This window comes from Procambarus clarkii, chromosome 92, assembly GCF_040958095.1.
Source record: "Procambarus clarkii isolate CNS0578487 chromosome 92, FALCON_Pclarkii_2.0, whole genome shotgun sequence".
NCBI classification, from domain to species: domain Eukaryota; kingdom Metazoa; phylum Arthropoda; class Malacostraca; order Decapoda; family Cambaridae; genus Procambarus; species Procambarus clarkii.
This window is the reverse complement of record NC_091241.1, coordinates 5,990,789-6,005,741: the sequence shown is the minus strand read 5'-3', so window position 1 is coordinate 6,005,741 and position 14,953 is coordinate 5,990,789. Positions and strand designations below refer to the sequence as shown.

General features: G+C 51.0%; 1 protein-coding gene across 1 annotated transcript; it reads left to right on the top strand.

Moving 5' to 3' along the window:
• The first annotated feature begins 751 nt into the window (after nucleotides 1-751).
• On the top strand, nucleotides 752-5,225 carry LOC123774972 (uncharacterized). Its single transcript, XM_069319035.1, has 2 exons — nucleotides 752-777; nucleotides 3,326-5,225. The coding sequence occupies exons 1-2, from the start codon at nucleotides 752-754 to the stop codon at nucleotides 5,223-5,225; spliced, it is 1,926 nt and encodes a 641-aa protein (XP_069175136.1).
• Nucleotides 5,226-14,953: the final 9,728 nt, after the last annotated feature.

Genomic DNA, 14,953 nt, shown 5'->3' with positions numbered 1-14,953 from the left:
ACAACCTTAAGTCCAAGACAGCCTCGGGGGGGGGGGGGGCTCACCACCCCCCCAACCTCATCTTCTCTTACCCATATTCCAGGTTATCCGCGCTCATCCACCTCATCCACCATCCCTCTCAGCCCCGCTCTCACTCCTCGGACTGTTCTGGTCACCCCAGAACATCCTCACTACCACCTCACAAACCCCCCCCCACCTCTCACTCTGCTCTCCCCCCCCCCCCCACCTCTCACTCTGCTCTCCCCCCCCACCTCTCACTCTGCTCTCCCCCCCCCACCTCTCACTCTGCTCTCCCCCCCCCCACCTCTCACTCTGCTCTCCCCCCCCCCACCTCTCACTCTGCTCTCCCCACTCTCCAAAAACAATTTTAGGAATTTTTTAATCACTCCAACAAACTCAAATCGGAGAGTACACACACACGACATGGGTGGAGGAGTACAAATAGACAAAACACAAACTTTGATGCTTAAAAAGAGTTGTGTTGGTAGATACAATACAGAACGATTGACTTGGTAAGATGTATAAGGCATATAACACAAATATAAGATGGACTAGATGCTGCGTAAAGATGATTTAGATTTATTTTCTTCCTTAAAGGTCATTGAAAGTAGTTAATATGAAACAGAATGACTGACGGTAGAGTGGACTTTGAAACTGCATGAAGATGAGCTACTTAGATTTGTTACTACTTTACACAGTAATAATAGTATACAGCAAGGTTGAGTAAAAAAATTTTTTTATTTTAATAAAGATGCCTCAGAAAGATTTTGTTACACGGTAAGAAAAATATTACAAAAATTATCTTAGTTATGATACTAAAAGATAATCATCTAAGACAATCCCCAATGTATCTAAGTATGAATAGCTAATTCAAAATAGGGAAATATGTTGGAAAGACTAGGAAGCCATAAGTAGTCATAGATCAGTGGCTTTACTACATACAAAATACGACGGTTTAAAACGAATAATAGAAAACTGGTATGACTGGGGGCCCAATAGCTAGAGCCTCTAAACATGCATGAATCGGCCCGAACAATTAGGTGAAGACTGTCTGCAAAGCAACTGCTTAAATCACTCATTCACCTCTGAGGGGACGGTCGTAGTCGTCATTCTCCCTACTACGAGGCCCACCGAGCTTCAAGGCTTACCCAACATGTAGGCCACTCAGCCTCAGGGCCAACCCAACCTAAAGGCCTACTGAACCTCAACCTCTCCCACCCTCAAGATCCACCTAACCTCCAAAATAATCAATAATAAGCAAACAGTTGCCGGGTGACGGGTGATCTTTCAGCGGGAGATGGCCACGAGGGACGGGAGGAGCCCAGTGACGGCCTCAGACCACCAGAATAATACCCGCCAATTTTTCCCGCCAAGTCTCACCCAGCTGGCGCCTGGCGACCATCAACACTACCTGAAATGGTCTTTGGAAACTAGTTTTGGTGTAGGTCTTAAGGTCTAGCAACTACAAGGTTACCAAGGCCGCGATACCAGCTGGTGATTGGGGATTGTATGGAGAGTGTCAAGAAGAGGCCGGACAGTTGGACAATCTGTGAAATATGTCACCAAGTCTATAGAGCTTAGCATTAGCTTAAATATGTGTGTGTGTATTTGTGTATTCAGATAATAACATGCAAAATAAATGTTCAGGTGACCCATTTGTATTCTGAGCACAACTTTTTGGTTACAGTGATGTAGGCGGTGTGTAGTGAAAATGATTACTGGGATGAGGTGTGACCGAGCATGGCGGGGTGCGTGTGTGTGGCGGGAGGCCGGGAGGGGGCGTATATTGGGGAAGTGGACAGAATGAGTGTGGTAGGGGAGACAGAGGTTAGGTGGGCCTTGGGGCTGGGAGGGGTTGAGGTTAAGTGGGCCTTTAGGTTGGGTTGGCCCTGAGGCTGAGTGGCCTACAGGTTGGTGGGTGTGGCAGAAGAGTATGTGTGGGGGAGACAGGGAGGGTGTCTACATTTTTTACAGTGATGAAGAATGTGAGCAGTGAAAATGGTTGCAGTGATGTATCAGATACTTGTATCCGAAGTTGGGGCGTACGGTGTTGAACTACTTTACCCTTCACCCGAGTGCTAGGAGGTCTTGTGTAAAACTTGGAGTTCTTCAGGAGGGACTTCCAGACTTCCTGTGATTTCAATAGAAATCCTGTTGTATGACTTTTACAAAGTCTTTGATGGTACGTTGGTAGAGTATGCGACTGGCAATGCCTTGGTCGCGGGTTCGCGCCCACCTCACAGCCCAAGTGGATTTTCTCATTGATGTATAACACGTTAGTGTGATTTTCTGTGTGTATCATATACACTGTGTGATGGTAACGCGTTGGTGTTCGGCTGTTTAAGGCTAGGGGTATGGCCTCGTCACATAGTTATAAAAAAAAGAAAAAACTGGAACTTCGTCTGTGGTAAGGTAAGGAGAAGACACACAAAACACAAGTAAACTTTAACAATGAAATTTTAATTACGTTAATTAATCAAAACATGAAAAAATGGACAAACAAATTCTTATAATAAAATCAATCAATCAAAATAATAAGAATACTTAAATGACACAATGAAAAGTTATGTTAAGGCAAAATAACAAGAAGTGCAACACAGAAATAAATGGGAGGTGCTGGAATATTGGCTTTAAGCTATCACCTCTCTCAGTACACGCTAACGTCTAGCTGGGAGGAGTGATAACTACGAAAGCACTGAACATTCTGAGGTCTGAGGTCGTGGCGACCCCAGACATCAAGTAGTATTGGGGGGGCGAGTGCAGGTGCAGCCAGACCGGCGGCCAATCAGCGGGGCCGGTAGCGATCAACGGGTAGTTTGGCGGTTTGAGTCCGAACAGGTGTCTCTGGCTGCAACGTTTTGCGCTCTGGCAAGCCTTGCTGGTGTTGTTGTCGTTGTTGGACATTTCTTCCATAGTAGTTTTATATAATTTCAACTACGTAATTATGGAGGGAAGAGCAGGCTCAATCTCTTGAAGGAGATTATCGTCACAACTGTAATCATGTCCCCCCATGATATGGAGATGGAGAGAGGGGACTGGGAAGGAGAAGGGATACTGATGGAGAGGAGGATAGAGAAGGAGAGGAGGGATGCTTTCTTCCTCCTTGCCTTCTCCTCCTCATCTAGCCATCCCCCTACTTCTCTCCCCCTCCCTTCCCCTCCCTTCCCCTTCCCCCTCCTCCCCCTCCTCAGGTGTGGAAGACAGGGCACTTCCAGGGAAGGACGTCACACCCTCAAGTTTTAAGAGGCTGTGAAAACTTATTAGCAGTCCTGCTGCTTGCTTATCTTATCCCAGCACTCCCTGTGTGGCTCCTTGTCCCCACCAGTGACGTCTTCCTCCTCACGCCCACAGCCCTCACCTCACGCCCACAGCCCTCAGGTCACACCCACAGCCCTCAGGTCACGCCCACAGCCCTCACCTCACGCCCACAGCCCTCAGGTCACACCCACAGCCCTCAGGTCACGCCCACAGCCCTCAGGTCACGCCCACAGCCCTCACCTCACGCCCACAGCCCTCAGGTCACGCCCACAGCCCTCACCTCACGCCCACCGCCCTCACATCACGCCCACAGCCCTCACCTCACGCCCACAGCCCTCAGGTCACGCCCACAGCCCTCACCTCACGCCCACAGCCCTCAGGTCACGCCCACAGCCCTCACCTCACGCCCACCGCCCTCACGTCACGCCCACAGCCCTCACCTCACGCCCACAGCCCTCAGGTCACGCCCACAGCCCTCACCTCACGCCCACCGCCCTCACGTCACGCCCACAGCCCTCACGTCACGCCCACAGCCCTCGCGTCACGCCCACAGCCCTCGCGTCACGCCCACAGCTCTCGCGTCACGCCCACAGCACTCGCGTCACGCCCACAGCTCTCGCGTCACGCCCACAGCCCTCAGGTCACGCCCACAGCCCTCAGGTCACGCCCACAGCCCTCACCTCACGCCCACAGCCCTCACCTCACGCCCACAGCCCTCGCGTCACGCCCACAGCCCTCGCGTCACGCCCACAGCCCTCGCGTCACGCCCACAGCCCTCGCGTCACGCCCACAGCCCTCACGTCACGCCCACAGCCCTCACGTCACGCCCACAGCTCTCGCGTCACGCCCACAGCCCTCGCGTCACGCCCACAGCCCTCGCGTCACGCCCACAGCCCTCGCGTCACGCCCACAGCCCTCAGGTCACGCCCACAGCCCTCACGTCACGCCCACAGCCCTCGCGTCACGCCCACAGCCCTCGCGTCACGCCCACAGCCCTCGCGTCACGCCCACAGCCCTCGCGTCACGCCCACAGCCCTCGCGTCACGCCCACAGCCCTCACGTCACGCCCACAGCCCTCACGTCACGCCCACAGCCCTCACGTCACGCTTACAGCCCTCACGTCACGCCCACAGCCCTCACGTCACGCCCACAGCTCTCGCGTCACGCCCACAGCCCTCGCGTCACGCCCACAGCCCTCGCGTCACGCCCACAGCCCTCGCGTCACGCCCACAGCCCTCACGTCACGCCCACAGCCCTCACGTCACGCCCACAGCCCTCACGTCACGCCCACAGCCCTCACGTCACGCCCACAGCCCTCACGTCACGCCCACAGCCCTCACGTCACGCCCACAGCCCTCACGTCACGCCCACAGCTCTCGCGTCACGCCCACAGCCCTCGCGTCACGCCCACAGCCCTCGCGTCACGCCCACAGCCCTCGCGTCACGCCCACAGCCCTCACGTCACGCCCACAGCCCTCACGTCACGCCCACAGCCCTCACGTCACGCCCACAGCCCTCACGTCACGCCCACAGCCCTCACGTCACGCCCACAGCCCTCACGTCACGCCCACAGCCCTCACGTCACGCCCACAGCCCTCACGTCACACCCACAGCCCTCACGTCACGCCCACAGCCCTCACCTCACGCCTACAGCCCTCACGTCACGCCTACAGCCCTCACGTCACGCCCACAGCCCTCACGTCACGCCCACAGCCCTCACGTCACGCCCACAGCCCTCACGTCACGCCCACAGCCCTCACGTCACGCCCACAGCCCTCACGTCACGCCCACAGCCCTCACGTCACGCCCACAGCCCTCACGTCACGCCCACAGCCCTCACGTCACGCCCACAGCCCTCACCTCACGCCTACAGCCCTCATATCATGAAACATTTATCAAATAAATCTTTCTATCATGCTCCGGCTGTAATATGCCAGTATGTATTGCTGACAACACCATGGGAGTAACACTGGGACCTAAGGGCTACGAGACCTTCCATTACCAAGGGCTTGGTGGCGGCGGTGCCCCCAAGCCCAACCCTGGCCACAAGCCCAACCCTGGCCACCAAGCCCAACCCTGGCACCAAGCCCAACCCTGGCCACCAAGCCCAACCCTGGCCACCAAGCCCAGCCCTGGCCCCCAAGCCCAGCCCTGGCCACAAGCGAGGAAAGGTCACACCGCACCAATCCCCGACCACCAGCAACACACGTATCAACACAGAGACACAGTGAGATAAAGAGAGAGACATACAGAGAGGGAGAGGAGAAGAGTGGGGGAAGATATAAAGGTAGAGAGAAGGATAGATGGGGAGAACACGTCTATCTCCCCCCACTCTCCCCTGGTTCTCCCTATCCTCCCCTCTTCCCAGTACCTAGTGAGGATGGAGTTTGTTATTTAGTGAGATTGGAAAATAGTGGAATTTGCCAGTTAGTGCCTAGGAGGGACATGGGGTCTCTCCTATACATGAGGAGACGAAGTTTGTGCCTAGGAGGGACATGGGGTCTCTCCTATACATGAGGAGACGAAGTTAGTGCCTAGGAGGGACATGGGGTCTCTCCTATACATGAGGAGACGAAGTTAGTGCCTAGGAGGGACATGGGGTCTCTCCTATACATGAGGAGACGAAGTTAGTGCCTAGGAGGGACATGGGGTCTCTCCTATACATGAGGAGACCAAGTTAGTGCCTAGGAGGGACATGGGGTCTCTCCTATACATGAGGAGACCAAGTTAGTGCCTAGGAGGGACATGGGGTCTCTCCTATACATGAGGAGACGAAGTTAGTGCCTAGGAGGGACATGGGGTCTCTCCTATACATGAGGAGACGAAGTTAGTGCCTAGGAGGGACATGGGGTCTCTCCTATACATGAGGAGACCAAGTTAGTGCCTAGGAGGGACATGGGGTCTCTCCTATACATGAGGAGACCAAGTTAGTGCCTAGGAGGGACATGGGGTCTCTCCTATACATGAGGAGACGAACTTTGTTACAAATTCACAAACTTCGTCAAGGAGGATCGTTGGCGTTAATTGGCCAATTAGCAATTGTTCACATTGTTCATTGGTTGTTCATGTGATCAACCCTTGACGTCCAATTATAACATTGTCGATGAGATCACCATTAATCTTGGAAAGTTGAATGGTGTTCACAATCGCCAGGCCTCCAATCTCCATTAGACATTGTACTTTATAGATATACATTGTTTACCCCTTATATACTAATGGGTTGAGTCCTGATTGTAATATACTGACGCAGTGACACAACTCTCTCTCTCTCTCACTCTCCCTCACTCTCCCTCCCTCACTCTCCCTCCCTCACACTCCCTCCCTCACTCTCCCTCACTCTTATTGTCTCCTTCTCTCTTATTGACCCTCTTAATGCCCATTGGTGTCTACGATTAGTGATGTTAATGAGAGGAAAGCTATTGGTAATCTCGCAAGAATTGCGCAATTAATCCACCAATCAGGGAAGGTCATTGGTAGTCAGGGGAGTAGTGGCGTAATTAATCCACCAATCAGAAATCATTGTTGTTTATCTCCGAGCTAAATAATGACTGTTACTCTCAAATGGTCTCCAAACTGTCCCATGGTCTCCCCCCACCATGGTGTGGCCTCCCCCCACCATGGTGTGGCCTCCCCCCCCCCCACCATGGTGTGGCCTCCCCCCCCCCCACCATGGTGTCCCACTACTCCCATGTGGACATATGTACCCAGCCGCTCCCCGCAAAACCCCGCTTCTGGAAACCGTTCAAAAGCCCTCTTTCAAGCCTTCCTGGAAGCCCGTCTCCGCACCCCGTCTCCGCACCCCGTCTCCGCACCCCGTCTCCGCACCCCGTCCCGGCACCCCGTCCCGGCACCCCGTCCCGGCACCCCGTCCCGGCGGCCCGGTCTCCACGAAGCGCTCCGGGGAGGAAATTCCAGCATTGAATATCGAAATAAACTAAACCAGCCAAATGTAATTCCCAGGAGCCTTGGAGAGGGTTCAGGGGGTGCTGGTGCAGCTGAGATCTGCTCAACACCTGCAAGGACTCACACAACCAGTTACGAAACCTCTACATCATTCCTTAATAACGAGGGCTCTGTTGACACACATTCGATAGATTACAAGCTTGGAAACCTGACAATCCCATGGCTGTTGTTGTTGTTATATAAACTCTTAAGTTGGCTTAGGAGGTTGTAAATTGAATAATATAAATTGTATAATATATGCCAAGTCGTCATGTGGTTAGGGGAAGATGTACAGGCTTCGTAGAGGGTTAAATGGTGGATGAATCGTGATGTAGTAAACAGTGCCTGGGAACCGAGCGAGGGTGACAGGTGTCGGTCAACAGACATCTGTCAGGCTGGGGCGACGGTTGCTGGGGCATGATCTGCAGGCTGTCCGTCGTCGACGGTACCAACTGTCCACTAGGGTGTAGGCTGACAGACACGTCCACCCTCTTGCCTGTCCTCCAACACCTCCCTCCACACGTGGGACGGAAGTTATCTTTTGAATGATGGGTGGTGGTGGTGATGGTGATGTTGGTGGTGATGTGGCTGGGTGGTGGTGATGGTGATGTTGGTGGTGATGTGGCTGGGTGGTGGTGATGGTGATGTTGGTGGTGATGTGGCTGGGTGGTGGTGCTGGTGATGTTGGTGGTGATGTGGCTGGGTGGTGGTGATGGTGATGTTGGTGGTGATGTGGCTGGGTGGTGGTGATGGTGATGTTGGTGGTGATGTGGCTGGGTGGTGGTGGTGGTGATGTGGCTGGGTGGTGGTGATGTGGGGCTGGGTGGTGGTGATGTGGCTGGGTGGTGGTGATGGTGATGTTGGTGGTGATGTGGCTGGGTGGTGGTGATGTGGCTGGGTGGTGGTGATGTGGGGCTGGGTGGTGGTGATGGTGATGTTGGTGGTGATGTGGCTGGGTGGTGGTGATGGTGATGTTGGTGGTGATGGTGATGTTGGTGGTGATGGTGATGTTGGTGGTGATGTGGCTGGGTGGTGGTGATGTGGCTGGTTGGTGGTGATGTGGGGCTGGGTGGTGATGTGGCTGGGTGGTGGTGATGGTGATGTTGGTGGTGATGTGGCTGGGTGGTGGTGATGGTGATGTTGGTGGTGATGTGGCTGGGTGGTGGTGATGTGGCTGGGTGGTGGTGATGTGGGGCTGGGTGGTGGTGATGGTGATGTTGGTGGTGATGTGGCTGGGTGGTGGTGATGGTGATGTTGGTGGTGATGGTGATGTTGGTGGTGATGTGGCTGGGTGGTGGTGATGTGGCTGGGTGGTGGTGATGTGGGGCTGGGTGGTGATGTGGCTGGGTGGTGGTGATGGTGATGATGTGGCTGGGTGGTGGTGATGTGGCTGGGTGGTGGTGATGTGGCTGGGTGGTGGTGATGTGGGGCTGGGTGGTGATGTGGCTGGGTGGTGGTGATGTGGGGCTGGGTGGTGGTGATGTGGGGCTGGGTGGTGATGTGGCAGGGTGGTGGTAGTCCTTGAGATTATCTTGAGATCATCTTGAGATGATTTCGGGGCTTTTTTAGTGTCCCCGCGGCCCGGTCCTCGACCAGGCCTCCACCCCCCAGGAAGCAGCCCGTGACAGCTGACTAACACCCAGGTACCTATTTTACTGCTAGGTAACAGGGGCATAGGATGAAAGAAACTCTGCCCATTGTTTCTCGCCGGCGCCTGGGATCGACCCCGGGACCACAGGATCACAAGTCCAACTCTCTCAAAGACTAACAAAGCATTTACCACACCAGAACGGAACTCGTCTCACCCGTCACAACTCCCTATACCCGGCCCGATATACACACAGCTCGGCCCGATATACACACAGCTCGGCCCGATATACACACAGCTCCTCTCGTATAATGTAACATATAGTCCCAGCACCTCTATGCACCCCTGAAGTGCCTTAATAAAATCGTGTGTTGCAAAATTGCAACTGCTCCCAAACAGCAAAATCATATAATTTCAGTGTGTAGGGAACAACTTTCTGGGTTCGCAATCTGCGTGTAATTTTCTCTTCAGTCCACAGAGTAAACATTACCTGGAACAGAATGAGATGCATTTTGTTCACTGATGAGTTCACCGGATTGTGTAGTGGAGGAGCCCTCGTTATGTGGTATGTTGGGTGTTTGAGGTATGTGTATGTTGCTGCATGTGTAGTGGAGAAGCCCTCGTTATGTGGCATGTTGGGTGTTTGAGGTATGTGTATGTTGCTGCATGTGTAGTGGAGAAGCCCTCGTTATGTGGCATGTTGGGTGTTTGAGGTATGTGTTTGTTGCTGCATGTGTAGTGGAGAAGCCCTCGTTATGTGGCATGTTGGGTGTTTGAGGTATGTGTTTGTTGCTGCATGTGTAGTGGAGAAGCCCTCGTTATGTGGTATGTTGGGTGTTTGAGGTATGTGTATGTTGCTGCATGTGTAGTGGAGAAGCCCTCGTTATGTGGCATGTTGGGTGTTTGAGGTATGTGTATGTTGCTGCATGTGTAGTGGAGAAGCCCTCGTTATGTGGCATGTTGGGTGTTTGAGGTATGTGTTTGTTGCTGCATGTGTAGTGGAGAAGCCCTCGTTATGTGGTATGTTGGGTGTTTGAGGTATGTGTATGTTGCTGCATGTGTAGTGGAGAAGCCCTCGTTATGTGGCATGTTGGGTGTTTGAGGTATGTGTATGTTGCTGCATGTGTAGTGGAGAAGCCCTCGTTATGTGGCATGTTGGGTGTTTGAGGTATGTGTATGTTGCTGCATGTGTAGTGGAGAAGCCCTCGTTATGTGGCATGTTGGGTGTTTGAGGTATGTGTATGTTGCTGCATGTGTAGTGGAGAAGCCCTCGTTATGTGGCATGTTGGGTGTTTGAGGTATGTGTATGTTGCTGCATGTGTAGTGGAGAAGCCCTCGTTATGTGGCATGTTGGGTGTTTGAGGTATGTGTATGTTGCTGCATGTGTAGTGGAGAAGCCCTCGTTATGTGGCATGTTGGGTGTTTGAGGTATGTGTATGTTGCTGCATGTGTAGTGGAGAAGCCCTCGTTATGTGGCATGTTGGGTGTTTGAGGTATGTGTATGTTGCTGCATGTGTAGTGAAGCTCTCATTATGTTGTATGTTTGGTGTGTGTGTGTGTTGGTGTGAGGCGACTGTTATGACGTTATCTAGAGAGTCGTGGAGCAATCTGTCACGTTTGGCAAAATCACTATAGCCAGTCAACACACAATACTCTATTACAATGTTGCAACAAGGTTGTAACTAGTATAAAGTAAAAAGGTTGTAGCAAGGTTTGCAACAACGTAGTAAACAAGGTTGTAGCAAGGTTTGCAACAACGTAGTAAACAAGGTTGTAGCAAGGTTGTAGCAAGGTTTGCAACAACGTAGTAAATAAGGTTGTAGCAAGGTTGCACAAAGCAGTAAACAAGGTTGTAGCAAGGTTTGCAACAACGAAGTAAACAAGGTTGTAGCAAGGTTGCACAAAGCAGTAAATAAGGTTGTAGCAAGGTTGTAGCAGGGTTGCAACAACGAAGTAAACAAGGTTGTAGCAAGGTTGCACAAAGCAGTAAACAAGGTTGTAGCAAGGTTGTAGCAAGGTTGCAACAAGGTAGTAAACAAGGTTGTAGCAAGGTTGCACAAAGCAGTAAACAAGGTTGTAGCAAGGTTGTAGCAGGGTTGCAACAATGTAGTAAACAAGGTTGTAGCAAGGTTGCACAAGGTTGTGACAAGGTTGTAGCGAAGTTAACACAGTACACATGACACTGTGGCTGTGTAGTCCCCCCCCCCAAGTTCATCATGCAAGTATGAATAGAATTACCTTCGTGTAAAAGCTGAACGTCTTCACTTTAACTTTACAAGTATTGTTGTGTTTCTAAGCCAATGTTGTGGCGTACAGGATCAACACAACATTGTGTCACTCTCCATATACTGACTGAGTGCGCTGTGTGTCCCACCAAACACACACCGAAACTACGACGTTCATACAACGTTCGAACAAGTTTTAACACTTCCTAACCAGTTATAACAACCAATATAGCAAGTTGTAAGACCGTTCTAACACGTCATAAACACGTTAAGCCAAGATGTAACAACTTTATTACAAGTTGTAACTAGCGGAAAATAGAGATAGTTTCGGGTTGTGTTTCCAGGGATTTGTGTGTGTGTGTGTGTGTGTGTGTGTGTGTGTGTGTGTGTGTGTGTGTGTGTGTGTGTGTGTGTGTGTGTGTGTGTGTCTGTACTCACCTATTTGTAGCTGCAGGATCGAGCTCTAATTCTTGGACTTTTCTAGCTGCTGGTTGTCTAATGCCATCATTCCTGACCTATGTACCCATCATACCTGCCTTTAAAGTTGTCGATTGAGGTTGTCTCTGTGATCTGATCCTTTGTCTGGAAACACAAACCGAAATTGTCTCTATTTTCCGCTTGTTACAACATGTAATAAGGTTGTTACATCTTTGCTTAACGTGTTTATGACGTGTTAGAACGTTGTTACGACTTGATATATTGGTTGTTATAACTGGTTAGGGTGTTAAAACTTGTTTGAACGTTGTACCAACGTCGTAGTTTCGGTGTGTATTTGGCGGGTTAAGGTCGTTCCATGTACTCATTACCCTTACGCTAAAAGACGACTTTCTAACATATCTAAGACACATCTGAGTCTCAAGCTTCCGTCCATGTCCCCTTGTTTTCTTGTTATTAAATGTAAACAATTCCCGTTTCCATCCTCTCAATCCCTATAAGTATTTTATACATCTGTATCATGTCCCCCCCTCTCTCCCTCGTTTCTCACGTCGTCAGGTTTAGTTCCTTCAGTCTCTATTCGTACCTCATCCCTCGAAGCTCTTGGACGAATCTCAATGCAAACGTCTGTACCTTTTCCAGTGGGTAGAAATAGCCTAAGCTACTCTATCCCTTTGATATGTATTTCTTGTCCCAATAAACATACTTGAACTTGTACCTATTCCAGTTTTCTTATGTGTTTTTAGATGGGTGTTGCAGGATGGGTCGGCGTACTCTAAAACTGGCCTCACATAGCCGGTGTACAGTGATCTAAAAGACTTTATTTAACTCTCTCTGAACTTCCCCCTCCATTCATGTCCATCCTCTCTCTCAATCTCCCTTCTCTCACCCCAACCACCTCCTCTCACAATTTCCCCTCTCTTTCCTTCTCTCCTACATCCCCCGCCCCCCCTCCTCTCCTTCCCTTTCTCTCTTTCAGATAATTTAATATTAAATTATTTTTTTTTTATTAACATATTAGGTACATGTGCATTAGTGCAGCTACCCTAGACTATATGAAGGGGAGTACAGTGTGCCAAAAAGAAGCTAACTAGGTGATGCTAAAAAATCCCCATCACACAGGATGGTTAGTCATACAGAGGCATGTGATAAGCGGTCTGCACTGGCAGACTCCGGATGCATTTTGAGGATATCAACAACACAAGATTGAATAAGGCAGCAGTGGTAATACAAGTCCCCATCTCGCAGGATGGTTAGTCATACAGAGCCATGTGTTTAATAGCCTGCACTGGCAAATTTTGGGTATACTGTGAGGATATCTTCAAGAATACGAGAGTGAATAAAGTAATTGCAAAGCTCCAGGTACCTCATGCCAACTGGTCTGAAAGGTCTAATAACTGGGCATTCAGTGATGTAGTGCGGGCGATCGTGCCGTAGTTCCTGCTCACAGAGTTTGCAACTGGAGTGCTCAGGGTTGGGAGACCCGTCACCTGCAGCCACCTGCCACAGGTAACGGTAACCCAACCTGATCCTTGCAACCACTGTGTCGTACAGTCTAGTGGACGTTTTGTGCTGTCCATAGATGTAGGTTTCAGATCTGAACAAATCATAGCTTTTTATACTAGTACTTTCAGGTCGTTGGGAGTCAGTAAGTTCTTTCCTATCAGATCTGAATGTTTGGATCAATACAGTTGCACTTTTTTTTTTTTTTTTTTTTTTTAAGAAATGAGGTACATCTGCATTAGTGCAGCTACCCTAGACTATATGAAGTGGAGTACAGTGTGTCAAAAAAGCTAACTAGGTGATGCTATAAAATCCCCATCACACAGGATGGTTAGTCATACAGAGAATATTACAAAGAACTGAAAAACTGTTAATAACTCTTCGGAAAACGTATCCCCGATTTCAGACGTCATGAAAAGCACACCAGGTCGCTACAGATACTGGTATTTCTTCTGGAGTGGTACTGGAGCCGACCCTGACTAGCCTATGAAAGTCTCATACCCCGTCATGTGTCATCTTGAATTGTTGAGGCTAGCCACGAGCATCTGGCCGCTTACTTCGGCCAGGCAGACTGATAAACAAACATTCTATTTAGATATAGATGTGATTATAGAAGGGGTTGGTCTTAAACTCTAACTTCCTTCTTAATTATAAGGAAACTGTTCTTATACTCCCTTATGAACGTATAGTATTTTATTATACAGCATTTTGACATGTAAAAAAGCTTTATCAAATAATGTAGATATAATACACTGAATAAAGACACAAAATCATTTTCAAATAAAGGTTTATTCTCTCAGTGTTTCTCTAAGTCGGTGTCAGCGCTCTCAGATCTCTACAACCAGCCATAAGGAGGATTGAAACCTTTCTTAAGAGTTTCAGTTCACACAAATCCGATGAACCCATATACACACACACAGAAATCTTCTCTGAACCGGTGAACCTCTTTTTATACTCCCCCTTGGCCACGAATGGGGTTCAGCTGCTGTCCTGCCCAACTCAGCAAAGGGATCTGACCCGCCTGTTGTGAAGATCCCAGGTTTGTACGGCAGCCGGGATTGGATAATCTCTTGCCCAACTCGCAAAGGGATTTGATCGTCTGATGTGAGGTAAGTGGCCAGAATGGTGCCTTTTATTCTTCGTGTGGTTGACCGCTTGTTGCAAGCAGCGAGGCGTGAGGCTAGCTTGAGGCTTTATTGTTCTGCTGTGGGGGGGGGGGGTAGTGCAGGCTCCCACACCTTACTGTGGGAGGTCTAGGTCTGGCTCCCACACCTTACTGTGGGGGCAGGAGGTAAAGCTCCCACACCTTACTGTGGGGGGGTTTAGGTCTGGCTCCCACACCTTACTGTGGGGGGCAGGAGGTAAGGCTCCCACACCTTACTGTGGGGGGGTTTAGGTCTGGCTCCCACACCTTACTGTGGGGGGCAGGAGGTAAGGCTCCCACACCTTACTGTGGGGGGCAGGAGGTAAGGCTCCCACACCTTACTGTGGGGGGCAGGAGGTAAGGCTCCCACACCTTACTGTGGGGGGCAGGAGGTAAGGCTCCCACACCTTACTGTGGGGGGCAGGAGGTAAGGCTCCCACACCTTACTGTGGGGGGCAGGAGGTAAGGCTCCCACACCTTACTGTGGGGGGCAGGAGGTAAGGCTCCCACACCTTACTGTGGGAGGTCTAGGTCTGGCTCCCACACCTTACTGTGGGGGGCAGGAGGTAAGGCTCCCACACCTTACTGTGGGGGGGTCTAGGTCTGGCTCCCACACCTTACTGTGGGGGGGTTTAGGTCTGGCTCCCACACCTTACTGTGGGGGGCAGGAGGTAAGGCTCCCACACCTTACTGTGGGGGGGTTTAGGTCTGGCTCCCACACCTTACTGTGGGGGGTCTAGGTCTGGCTCCCACACCTTACTGTGGGGGGCAGGAGGTAAGGCTCCCACACCTTACTGTGGGGGGCAGGAGGTAAGGCTCCCACACCTTACTGTGGGGGCAGGAGGTAAGGCTCCCACA